This window comes from Beta vulgaris, chromosome 8, assembly GCF_026745355.1.
Source record: "Beta vulgaris subsp. vulgaris cultivar EL10 chromosome 8, EL10.2, whole genome shotgun sequence".
In the NCBI taxonomy this organism is placed as follows: domain Eukaryota; kingdom Viridiplantae; phylum Streptophyta; class Magnoliopsida; order Caryophyllales; family Amaranthaceae; genus Beta; species Beta vulgaris.
Genome location: NC_079209.1, coordinates 48,246,596 through 48,259,151, shown reverse-complemented (window position 1 = coordinate 48,259,151; position 12,556 = coordinate 48,246,596). Strand labels below are relative to the sequence as shown.

General features: G+C 33.6%; 3 protein-coding genes across 3 annotated transcripts; 2 read left to right on the top strand and 1 right to left on the bottom strand.

The window, feature by feature from the left end:
* Positions 1-3,287: 3,287 nt before the first annotated feature.
* LOC104883613 (RING-H2 finger protein ATL52) lies at positions 3,288-4,346 on the top strand. The gene has a single exon (XM_010668157.4). It carries the CDS (start codon positions 3,510-3,512, stop codon positions 4,020-4,022), a length of 513 nt encoding a protein of 170 aa, XP_010666459.1. The 5' UTR covers positions 3,288-3,509; the 3' UTR covers positions 4,023-4,346.
* Positions 4,347-6,145: 1,799 nt separating this feature from the next.
* LOC104883612 (vacuolar protein sorting-associated protein 2 homolog 1) lies at positions 6,146-8,873 on the bottom strand. The gene is made up of 6 exons (XM_010668156.4): positions 8,734-8,873; positions 8,184-8,307; positions 7,668-7,798; positions 7,071-7,175; positions 6,616-6,876; positions 6,146-6,519 (listed from the first exon to the last, which is right to left on the bottom strand). The coding sequence occupies exons 2-6, from the start codon at positions 8,218-8,220 to the stop codon at positions 6,382-6,384; spliced, it is 672 nt and encodes a 223-aa protein (XP_010666458.1). The 5' UTR covers positions 8,221-8,307; positions 8,734-8,873; the 3' UTR covers positions 6,146-6,381.
* Positions 8,874-9,012: 139 nt separating this feature from the next.
* On the top strand, positions 9,013-11,435 carry LOC104883611 (hypothetical protein). The gene has a single exon (XM_048635258.2). The coding sequence runs from the start codon at positions 10,742-10,744 to the stop codon at positions 11,381-11,383; it is 642 nt and encodes a 213-aa protein (XP_048491215.1). The 5' UTR covers positions 9,013-10,741; the 3' UTR covers positions 11,384-11,435.
* Positions 11,436-12,556: the final 1,121 nt, after the last annotated feature.

Below are 12,556 nucleotides of genomic sequence, written 5' to 3'. Positions count from 1 at the left end.
ATCCATCATCCTATGATAAGCTGCAACCTCTGCTACCTGAAGTTCTGCAAACCCTGTCTTGTTCAACTCTTTTAACCCTTTTTTCACTGCTTTTAATTTCTGCAAAACTACATACATCTTAGTGCCATGAACACTCAAGCTCCAACCTCTCTTCATAATATCTATGAATAATGGAGAACTCTTCCACATTGTGAAATACCTAAAAGGCTTCACTCCAGTGTTATCTCTTGGATACACTGTTATTAAAGCAGGTGAATGATCAAATTCACCCTCATTTTGAAAGCAGACTTCAGCTGGATCATAGATGTCTTGCCATCTGGAGTTAGCCATCACTCTATCCAGTTTGGAATAGACTCTCCTGTTGCCTTCTTGCTTATTATTCCAAGTGTACATATTGCCCACACTCTTTATATCAGACAATTCACATGCAGTCATACATATTCTGATATCCCTTATCTCAGTGGCTCTGACCAAAGACCCAATCCTCTCCTCTGGATTCATCACACAATTCAAGTCACCACATATAATCCAAGGCTCCTGAGTGTACAAGTTCTTTAAATCCTCCCATAATATCTCCCTGCTTTTACTTTCATTAAAAGCATAGATAAATGTACAATAAAACCCAGTTCTATCACTCACAGGTTGAACAAAATAATGTATATATTGACTAGATGCAGATAATATGTTTATATGAAAACTACCTGCCTTCCATGCTATGATTATTCTTCCATTAGCATGATATGCTGAATTTGTGGTAAAGCACCAGCCAGAAAACATTCTCTGGTAAAGATTTCCTAGATTGGTAACCTTCACCTTAGTCTCCAGGAGACTAACAAGGCCAGCAGAGACTTTGTTAATGTATGATCTAACGTCCTCCTGCTTCTTTGCCATGTTAATCCCCCTTACATTCCAACATAAGTTGGGAGAACAGACCCTTAAATGGTTGTTCCTGACAAATTTTCCTTTAATAAAATTAAGGAAAAAGTTATATGCAGCCGTCAAGGCTGCATATAAGAAGCTAAAAATGGAAAAATTATGCATTAATTATTTATTTATTATATCGATTGATGCATGATTTTTCAAAAATTTTCAACTTATTTCCACTTTAATTAGTGTATCTATGTCTTATATACAACCCTAAGTGCTGCTTATAGCGTAACCCTAAAATTAAAAAGAAAATAAGAAGAAGATATATTTTCACTTCCAATTTATAAAAAATAATTTGATGACTCAGAGTATTAAATATCTCTATTATATAAGGGAAAGGGGTGAGCTATGGTGTCCCCGAATGAAGTGACTATTTTACCCCCTTCCCTTTTTAAATTACAAATTCACTTATAAACGAAAGGGGTCTTCAAACAAAAATACTAGAAAATAATTATAACAATCACTCACAAGTCAACTAAACTCATAGAATTGCATAATTTACATTATACAAATCACTCAAATGAGGAAACTTTACAAAAGTAAAGAATCACTTACAAACTACAACCAATACACTACAACATCGATACATACTCACAAAACTTTGACTTGAAATCAAAGTGTCCACTTTTTCACAAACTATGAAGTAGTGTACTTAATTTTAAAATCAACTAAAAAATTAAAATATTAGAAATCATAAATAAATTCAATAAAATTTCGATTTTGTTCATAGAATTTAACTTTAAAAAGTAAAAAAAAAAAATTAATTGAAGTTTAACTTTTTTCACAATACTGTTGAGAGCCTTAAGTGATAAAGACTAAACCAATCAAAATTTGCGATTAAGAATAATTATACTTCGTATGTCTAACGTTCAAATTTTGACTGTTATGTCGAATAAAATTGAAGTTTTGTCTCGAAAGAACCCGAAACACGCATCGCGTGTAAAAAATGGTAGTACAATATATATATTTCATTTATACCTCACATTGAAAATTGTATATAAACCTCTATTTTCTTCAATTAGGTACACGATAGTGTATATAATATAAACCTTATCTTAAGGTAGTCTTGGACGAATGCTAAGGAGTGAATCAAAATCTTTTATCCCGCAATATGTATATTACTTATGTGACACTCTATTTTATTAGTTGTTAATGTCACTATGTCCACTAATTCTAATTGAAATTTTAACACATATTATAATAATCAACTAATAAGAGGAAATGCTATACAAAATGTAGGACAAGAGATTTCAATCCTTCTATCATTCATATACACACAAATGTAAAATAGATACTCTATTTGCGTGTTAACTTTTAATATTTTGTTTAAAGGTAACGAGAATTTCCTTGTAAGAAAAGAGGAGAAGACGATCCTTCTCACAAGAGTTGAAATCGAACCCTTCAGACAACCTTGATCTTCTAATTGAGGTTTAGTTATGCTCTTATATTTTTGGATGAATAATGCTCGTTGAATTTGATTAGTAAGCCACTGTGAGTACTAGACAAACCTCGAAGACGATTTAATGTTCACAAGAGAAAAGATCTCTTGTAAGACAACTAGATATTTTTGTCCTCCTAAAGTTTGTGCAGCTCAAGCTTCACATCATCAGATGGGGGTTTTCACGAGGTCATATAAAATAAAAAGTTATGTCATTCGTATGTGACATAATTCCAAGATATAGAAGAGGGGACCTATTTTTCCAATGTAAATTATTGCCTTAGAGACTCATGAAATAGATATTTGAATGTAAGACATGAGTGTGGTGAGTCTTTACTTAAAAGTCCTGTTATTTTGGGCTAAAATAAATCGAAAACAACATATCTGAATTAAACTAAACTAAACTAAACTTAAATACAATTGTGAGCGGCAAGTAACTGAACTAAGTGCTTGTTTGGTTGAATGTAGGAAGTTTGATTCCTTAGACAAAAAAATTCCATGCAATTGTATTTCCTAGAATTTGTTAAATGTTGTTTGTTGATTCATGCGAAATAAAAATTCTCATGGGAATTTCCACTTACCTAGGTCCTCCCGAGTAAGTAATTTCCTCCATTTTGTAAGAAGTGGAACTTCCTAGTAATTTCTACTTCTCATAAATTTGTCAACTAAATAAAATCAAAAAAAAATTCCAATTACTAGAAATTCTAACTTCTCATATTAAATAATGTCAACCAAATAAGCACAAAAATTATGTTCAAAAGAACAGGAGTAAGTAGAGTTACAAAAATGCTCCAGTGTATTCATACGTCAAACCTTAAAATATCTGAGATTTAGATATTTAGTCATTTTCAGAACTCATGCTCAGCTGCATAGCTGAAACTGAAATTTTATCAAATCAGTATTAATCTTGTCTACTTGCAAGATATTTTATAAAAAAAATCCAAACCAAAGAAGAAACATTAAAGTCAGCCGTCCTTATTTGGTTGCACATTAACTTTGTCCTCACTACCATGATGATCTACACTTTTGAAAAGCGCGCACCAAAACTAACTCTTGTTTACAAATCACATATGACCCTTAGCACATCAACCTGCAGTATTCTGAAGTATCTTTAGTAGTAAAAAATTTCACCCAAACAAAAACAATGAGTAATTCACCAAATTATCATATACTTCCTGCATCAGTGAACGAGCAATCAAATAATGCTCACTATAACTTAAGCATGCTCTACTGCGGATTCTTCGTAATTGCAACTGCAGGACTAATCCTGGCGATCTACCATTGTATAGCTCTCAATTGGTGCACGGACTACCCGTCGACTTGGCCGAGAGCTAGCGAAGCTATTGCCAGTGATCAGAAGTTGAAAACTGTGAAAGTTATGGAGTTGGATTCTAATGTTTTTAAGTACAAAGGTGGTGAAGATAGTGAAGAGTGTGTAGTATGTTTGTCTGTGTTTGAAGAAGGGGAAGATGTTAGGGAGTTGGTTAGATGTCAACATTCTTTTCATGCTCCTTGTATTGATATGTGGCTTTATTCTCATTTCGACTGCCCGCTTTGTCGTGCACCGGTGGGTGGTCGATGCGAAAGTCAAGGTGTTGCACTGGTTGATAATTCAGGTCCAGGTTTTTCTGATGATTTCAGTGTTCAAGTAGTATGATGTATGAAGGCTCTTGTATAATCTTAGTTTAGCTCTTCCTTGTATTTCAGTGTAGTTTTGTTTTGATTTCTACTCAGGGTTGTCGTATACTACTGTACAAAACTAGAAGTATAGTTTTTTTCAAGACTAAGGAGAACTATTTTACTCAGCTCAAGTACTCAAAGCAGTTTAAAGGCAAGTTCTTTTGAATGGGGAACAAATAATGGAACATTGAAAACCCTCAAAATACTTCTAGTGAGGTTTAACTCTGATTATGTGGTGGTGTGATATAAGCATTTACCATTAGACCAAGTGATTGATAAAGTGTTTAATTTATTTATTGTAGATGTTAAAGCTTCTAGAAATTCTTTCTTTTTGTGTTTTTTTTAATCGCAAGTGACTATTGCAAGATAAATTTTAGGACATTTAAGTTGCGTTTAGTTAGACGGAAACGATTTTGAGCGGAAAATGATATTCGTTGGAAAACAATTGATACAATTAAATACGGGAAGATGGGTGGTGGGATATGATAGAGTATAAATTTATTCATGGGGCCTCAACCATCAGCTTAAGCTTTTGGTTGAGTTGGTCATTTGACATGGTATCAAGAGCCAGCGTAACAAAAAGGTTACGGGTTCGAATCTCATCCACCCCTTCTTTCTCAGTAGAATATTTAGTGCCAGGTATGAGGGAGGCTTGTGCTGCATCCACACTTCAAGCCCAAAGGGCTCTTACGTGAGGGGGCGTGATAGAGTATAAATCTATTCCTGAGGCCTCAACCATCAGCTTAAGCTTTTAGTTGAGTTGGTCCTTTGACATGGTATCAAGAGCCAGCGTGACAAAAAGGTCATGGGTTCGAATCTCATCCACCCTTTCTTTCTCAGTGGAATATTTAGTGTCAGGTATGAGGGAGGCCTGTGCTGCATCCACACTTCAAGCCCAAAGGTCCCTTGCGTGAGAGGGCGTGATAGAGTATAAATCTATTCCTATGGCCCCAACTATCAGATTAAACTTTTGGTTGAGTTAGTCCTTTGACAAGATACAATAGAGACAAAATAGTGGTTTCCCCTCTTTTTAAAAAGTTATTTTCGCCATTAACAGCATTATTTATGACTTATCGGAAAAAACTATATTTCTTTACTAACCAAACAAAGAATATGAGAAAACCACTATTTTAGGAAAATAAATTTTGCCCAATTAAAAAAAAATTAATGAGAAAACCATTTTTCTTAAAAAAAGTTTTTTGTTCAATCAAACACTTCATTAATGATTTTTTTTGACATCGAAAAAATTTACATTAATTAAATAAAATTGAAGTGCATCTTAATGCTAATAAAACCAAATAGAAATAAACTAACACTGATAAAGCTTTATGAACTCGTACATACTTTATAAAAACCAAGCTAACTATTTTGTGTCTAATCCAAAACCAGTTTGTTGACTAGCACTTGTTGAAAACTATAAAACTAAATCAAATTATCACATTATTAAGGCCAAAATATCTACATCTATTCCTGTTAATAAGATGGGGAGATTTTGGGACTTATCAGTAGACAGTAGGATAACACTTGAAACATCTTCGTTATCGTATATTATTTTCGTGACCAAAATTCAACGTAGTTATCGAATTAATATTCCTTTTCTACTACAATAGAAAGCTAATCAAAACTTTTTTTAAATATCTCATGGAAGAGGGAGAGGAATCATATGTAGCCATCGAAGCCAAAAATCTCATCCGGTCCTACTAACATTCTGAGACTCTTGAGTCACCAATAACTAAATAGTCAAAAGAAAGAGATATTCCTTTTCAGCAGTCCATATTTATTATTTACAAGGCTCCATACAGCGAACAAAGAAAATATCAAAATACAAGTCATAATTGAGATTTCAACGATTCAATTTTAATGTGTGTGTATTTATTTCATTTTGTATTTAATTGGTCGAAAAAACGCTCTATGTTTGCGTTCTCATTCTAAGAGCATCCACCACCATGACATAAAATTAAATCATGGGATAAAAAAAAAATCATCTAATTCAAAATAACTTGCAAAATATGTTTCGTCATGTTGTGACCAACCAAGGAATTGGTCACATGGTAGAAAATGAGTAAATCCAGGCAAAAAAAACAGAATATTACAAACATAGGCAGCAAATTAATGTATATTCCTATAAGTTGAAAGAAGAGCAGCCATAACTATATAAACATCATCTGTTCACCTTCTTCCCCAGCCCCCACAAATCATCCTTAATCTTTACTATATGTACAAACAAAATCAAGTCAGATGGCACCCCTCAAATGTTAAACAGAAAATATTACACAAAATAGACATAAATAATTTATGCTCTCCCGTTCAAATGATGAAGTAATGTAACACTAAAGCTACATTCTTCTCAAGTTATCCAACCTTGCCTGCAAGTCATCATCAATCCCACCTTCATCATTGGCAGTTGCTTCAGCTTGGGGAACCTTGTTCTTAGTTGCAGGTGCAGCTACGGCAGATGATGGCGCATTCACAAGCTGCAAAACAAGATAGTGTCAGCAGGAGAATTAGTTGTTTTAAGTTGCAAGGTAACTGCATCAGAAAGGACTTTTCCAAAGAACTGAGTAAAATACCTCTTGGTTGACATCAATACCAATTTCATCGAGAACCTGGTTAACAAGATCATCTGTTTCTTCCTCCTCTTCATCACCTTCCAAAGCATCATCAATAGCATCTGCCATGACTTCACTGGTGAGCTCCATCCTCTCATTTTGCCTTTCAAACTCTTGCATTATTTTCTGAAGTGACGGAAGATTCATCTGCTTATTCATCTGGCCCATGGCCTTTGTAACTCCTTTCATCGCTTCTCCCATGGCTTGTGTAGATTTTAATGTCTGCTTGTACATAAACAAAGATAAATATAATAGAATGACAGGGAATAAATCTGTCAACAATACTACAATCAGACACTCTGGTACACAATCATCAATAGACTGTTATTGATGATACGGCATGCAGCATACAATGCTAAAGAAGAGGATGAATACTGAATATAGAATTAAGTACAAAAAAGGAAAACTAAACATGCCTGAATCCTCAAGGAAACACCCTGAAGTTGGGATTTAAGCTTGTAAAACTTCTCAACTTGATGCCGTGTTCTGATCAGATCTTTTGCCATGATTCTCACAGCTCCCTGGCAACAAAAGAATTCACAAAATCAGACACAAAAATTAAATAAACAGAGCACATATAAGACTTCTTCTGTTAAAGAGCGAAGTTAGGGTACTACAATAAAAGCTCATATTCTTTAAGCAGCGCAACATGCTTCTCCATCTGAAATGGTGTTTGAGATATAGTAGTACATAATCACAACACACATCACCTAAATGCTTCTAAAGAGCTCCCACATAGGGCAGGGTGAGTGGAGTCGAGTACACAAAACCTTACCATGCAATAACAGGAACACTATTCTCATTAGACCCTATAGGAAACACCATGACAGAATTATTTCACAATCAATAAGGAGACGCAGCATAATGACCAGATTTAATATGTTCCATTACAGTCTAACTAAAGTCACACACAATGGTGAAATGTTTGAACCCCATTTTTACATAATATTCCACCGCATATGAAAACAAGCTAGCACATGTTAAATGAAAGAAAGGTGAGAAAAATGGCAAACCATTTGTCCTTGCTTGGCACTTTTCTTGATTTCGGCAATCAATTTCTTCTCTTGTGTTTGTAAACCTTGTCTCTCTCTTTCGATTTCTCGTATAGACTTATCCAACATTCTCTTGTTCTCCCGCAAAAGTTCTATCACATAAAATGCATAACATTAATTACATTTTACACAGATCGCTTCCAATTGGTAATAACTTCATCATGAACAATCACCAAACACAAACAGTTCAGTTGATAAACATTACTCAACAATAATACTCAACTTCTCCAATTATTAAAGCTAAACAATCAACTAATACTCTAATAATAGTACAACAAACCTGAAATTCAAAATTAACAATTTCATTTCTATCAGAACAAAGCTCTAACTAGATTTATTCCAATTTCCAACCAATTTCCTAATCTAATCCACGATGCAAAAATTAAGTAAAATATAACAAAATGATCAAGAAAGAAACATTATCAGAAAACGTATTAGATCAAAATAAAGAGCAAGAGATTGAATAAGAATATGAACCTGCAGGAGTTTTCCGCTTTCCAAAGAGAAAACTCATGTTGAAGAATTCACTAATTTAGTATTCACTAATTTCTGATTGAGATCTCAAAAGTTCCAAATTCACTGATTTGGGGGTTTCTCTCTCCTGCAGTTGACGATGAGAGTTAAAATCAGTTAAGAAGCTGAAAAATCGATGAATTACAGACATTTTGGAAGCAAAAATAAAATTCAGTCGGGAACAGCGTCAATATTTCAACAGAATGAAGGTATGATTTCAATTTTCAACAAAACAACGATACTAACAAAGATTCTCCACAAAAGTTAGCTCATTTGTATTTAATAAAAACTTATGATTCAGATAATCCAAACACAAAACATTCTTCAACATCACAAATCAAATCGTCAAATAGAAAACATCACAAAAATAGCTTAAAATACAAGAATTTGAAACTTGATTCACATAATTCAACAGCAAAATTATACCCAAATAAAAGTACAAAAAACCCTAAATTTGAATTGAAATTTGCAAGAAAAATCAAACAAAAAATAACATGGAGAGAATTAAACTCACCTGACAATAACACGATGAATTGAAAACAAAAAAATTCCAATTTCAATGAAAGATTAAGAGAGAAAAAGCAAAAGAGTATTGCTTAACGCGGAAATATCAAATATTCCGAGTGGGAGCAGACGAGCAGTTTCAGATTTTAGGAAAAATCCGAATACTTCCAATTTTGTGACGTGGCGTGTTTTTATTCGTTAGTGGAGTATTTGGGTTGTGATTTTTAAAAGTACAATCCGTCTTGTGTGGACCCGGTTCACATTAGACACGTGTCCCACTACAAACTAGTCACTCCCGCTTTCCAAAATCCGCGCGATTTTCTCTCTCTTCAATAAGATTCTTTCGTCATAAAATTTTAACAAAAACAATTGTTTAGAACAAACATACACTTTATCATTTTAAAATACACTATATCAGGTCAAAATACATTATCATGTCAAACACTATAACTGTCGATTATGATAATTTTGTATAATATACAAATAAACTACACTATAACATTTTAAAATACACTATATTATGTCAAAACACACTATATCATGCAACACTATGGGTGAAAGTTATTCGGATAAAATCCAAAATCCAATCCAATCCAATCCAATCTGAATTAGTAATTCGGATCGGATTCTAACTGTATTCGGATCGGATTCGGATTTAGATTTTTTGAAAAATTGGATTTTCTGATCGATCGGATTGGATTGAGGGTAATTGGATCCAAAAATCCAATATAACCGAATAGTAATATGCCTTGTATTATGTATCTAGATTGGGTTTAAGTGCTTAATTTGATTTTTTATTAAAAAAAAAACCTACTCCATAGCCCAATACACATGGCACTTCAATCTTTCCCCTAAAACACTAACTGCACTTAGTTCCTCATTTCCTAAATCTACTAGGATGTTGTTGTGCTTAATTTATTTCATCGAAAAACTAGAGTTTTAAAAAAATTGGATTTTCAAATCGGATCCAATCTAAAGTATTAAATTTCGGATTGGAATGGATCGGATTCAAACCCTAATTGGTTTGGATTCGGATTGAAAAATTGAAATCGAATATTTATTCGGGTCGGATTGGATTATGCCCTAATCCAAACCGCACACCGAACTTTCACCCCTATGCAACACTATCATGTCAAAAAACACAGCAAAACACTGTATTATCATGTCAAAATACGCTATATCATTTCAAAATACACTATATCATGTCAATATACTCCCTCCGTTTCCTAAAGATTTTCCCTCTTTCCGTTAAGTGTGTTTCCAAAAGATCTTCCCTCTTTTACTTTATTCCTTATTTGGAATTTTATTTTCCCTTTTTATCCTCTCATGTCCATATCCTATGGTCCACCAATTTACGTTATTAATACAGTTTTACTCCCTTTCTCTCTCCTAATTTAACCCCTTTTATTTGTTTATTTATCTTAACCTCGTTCTCTCTCCTACTTTACCCATCTCACACTCCCCCACAAGGGGATCCTCCTTGGTATTTGTAGGAACAGTAACAAGGAAAATCTTTAGGAAACGGAGGGAGTACACTATAACATGCAATACTATCATGTCAAAAAACTGAGTAAAACACTATAATTTTTAAATAACTATATCATTTTAAAATACACTATAACATGCAAAAATGAACGCGGCAAAAACGGAAAGTTGTAATAATTAAACTCACGTGATATGGATAATGTGTACACTAAGTGTGCACCGGATTCATATTAATTTTTTTTATTAAAAGTAATTGAAGGAAATGTGGAAATAAATATAGAAACCGCCACATTGTATAGTCAAGAATTTTATTAATAGATTTGACAACTTTAACTCTTTGTAGATATGTGATTAATTAAGCGTCATGCACATAGGTAGGAGTTTCTATTTTGAGTATAACATTGTCATTTAATGTTTAATAAGTACTCCATATATTTATACCATTTTCTGGAAATTAAATACTAAACCTACGTTGAGAAAAGGGGGGAGAAGATTAATCACCTATCTTGTTCTCCTACCCTTTTCTTTTCGTCATGGATATCAAGATTGAAGATGGAGAATCTCAGGAAATTCAAGAACAACAAATTCAACCACTTTTAGAAAATCAACAAGAACAAACAAAACCACCCAAAACTCGAACCCAGAAAGCCATTAGAAAAACATTCAAAGGCACATCTCACTTATCAAGCCTCCTTCCATCTGGCTCTGTCCTCATATTTGAGATGTTTTCTCCTGTTTTAACAAATCAAGGCCAATGTGAAACGTTTCAAACACAGCTCATAACATTATGCCTCATAACTTTCGTCGGTTTATCATGTTTTATCATGTGTTTTACAGACAGTGTAAGAGATGAACGTGGTAAAGTTCGATATGGACTTGCTACATTCAAAGGTATATGGATTATTGATGGTTCTGTAACTCTTAGCCCTGAACAAGCTGCTAAATATCGTATTAGGGTTCTTGATTTTCTTCATGCATTTATGGGGATATTTGTTTTTGTGGCGGTTGCTTTGTTGGATCAAAATGTTGTCAAATGTTTCTTTCCAATGCCATCTGAAAAAACTAAGGAAAGACTTGTGATGTTTCCTGTTGGAGTTGGTATTATTTGTGGTTTGTTATTTGTTTGTTTTCCTAGCAAACGTAATGGCATTGTATCTCCTCTTTCTAAAAGTTAAATACTTATGGGATTAGGTGTTTGATCGATATCTTAAGATTTCACTTCTTTTACCATCTTTGCTTATTTCATTATTCCTTACTTTTCTCGACTAACTTAATCAACTTGGTGTAATATTTTATTTCATGATTTAATGTTATTGTAAGACTACATTTTTCTTGGTGATATTGTATAATACTATGCCTATATTGCATGTTTAGAGAACGACTTTACGAGTTCAGGTGATATACCTCTACATAAAGTCATAAACCAATGAGAACACATCTGTTAGGAAATCGGTGTTGTAGTTTGATTAATGCGGAACAGAAAATCAATGAAATAATAAAGGTGAGAAAATAATAAAGATGAACAAACAAAGAACACAAGGATTTACGTGGTTCAGTCAAATTTGACCTACGTCCACAGGTGGGGGATTAGAGCTTCTTCACTATAATGGAGAAAATCAGAGAGAATACTACAAGGAGTCCTAAATTCTAAAGGCTAAAAGTGTTTCATAAGTTGTGTTAATAATAATGAACACTAGGAAGCCCTTTTTATAATATAAGGAACCCCGTACAAACCCTAAAAGATAACTTTAAAACGAAAAATATATCGAAAAACGCGTTAAGCGCTCAAAACCGCGCACCACCCGACCGGGTTGGGTTAAATCCGCCCGGTCGGGCCCGGGACAAAACAGCTTCGTCAGTTCTTCGTAAAACAGTCATAATTTTCTCGTTTCTCATCGAAATTGGGCATATGACCTATCGTTGGAAAGATCTTTGAACAAGCTATCACCTCCAATTTGAATCACATCAAAATCATTTATAGATTGAGAGATATGTGCATTAAAAGTTAGCCTTATGCCATTCACAAGATTTCAAGTCATAATTAACAAATCTCCACCTTGACTTGAAACCGATCAAACAAGGTAACTCCACCTTGAACCAAGAAGTGATGCTCAACAAAACACCATAGAACCTCCACCTTGACTTGAAACCGATGAAACAAGGCTACGTGCGCCGCAAATTGCATTTTTTTAAAAAAACAAAAAAAAAATTAATTAAAAAAAACTAGGAATGAGGTGCAATTTACAAGAATCAGATCTCAAACTACAAGAATCTGCGTAGCTAGAATAACAAAATACACTAACAAAATGAAACGAAAATATTGAACAAGCTTACTGCATTCCATAAAC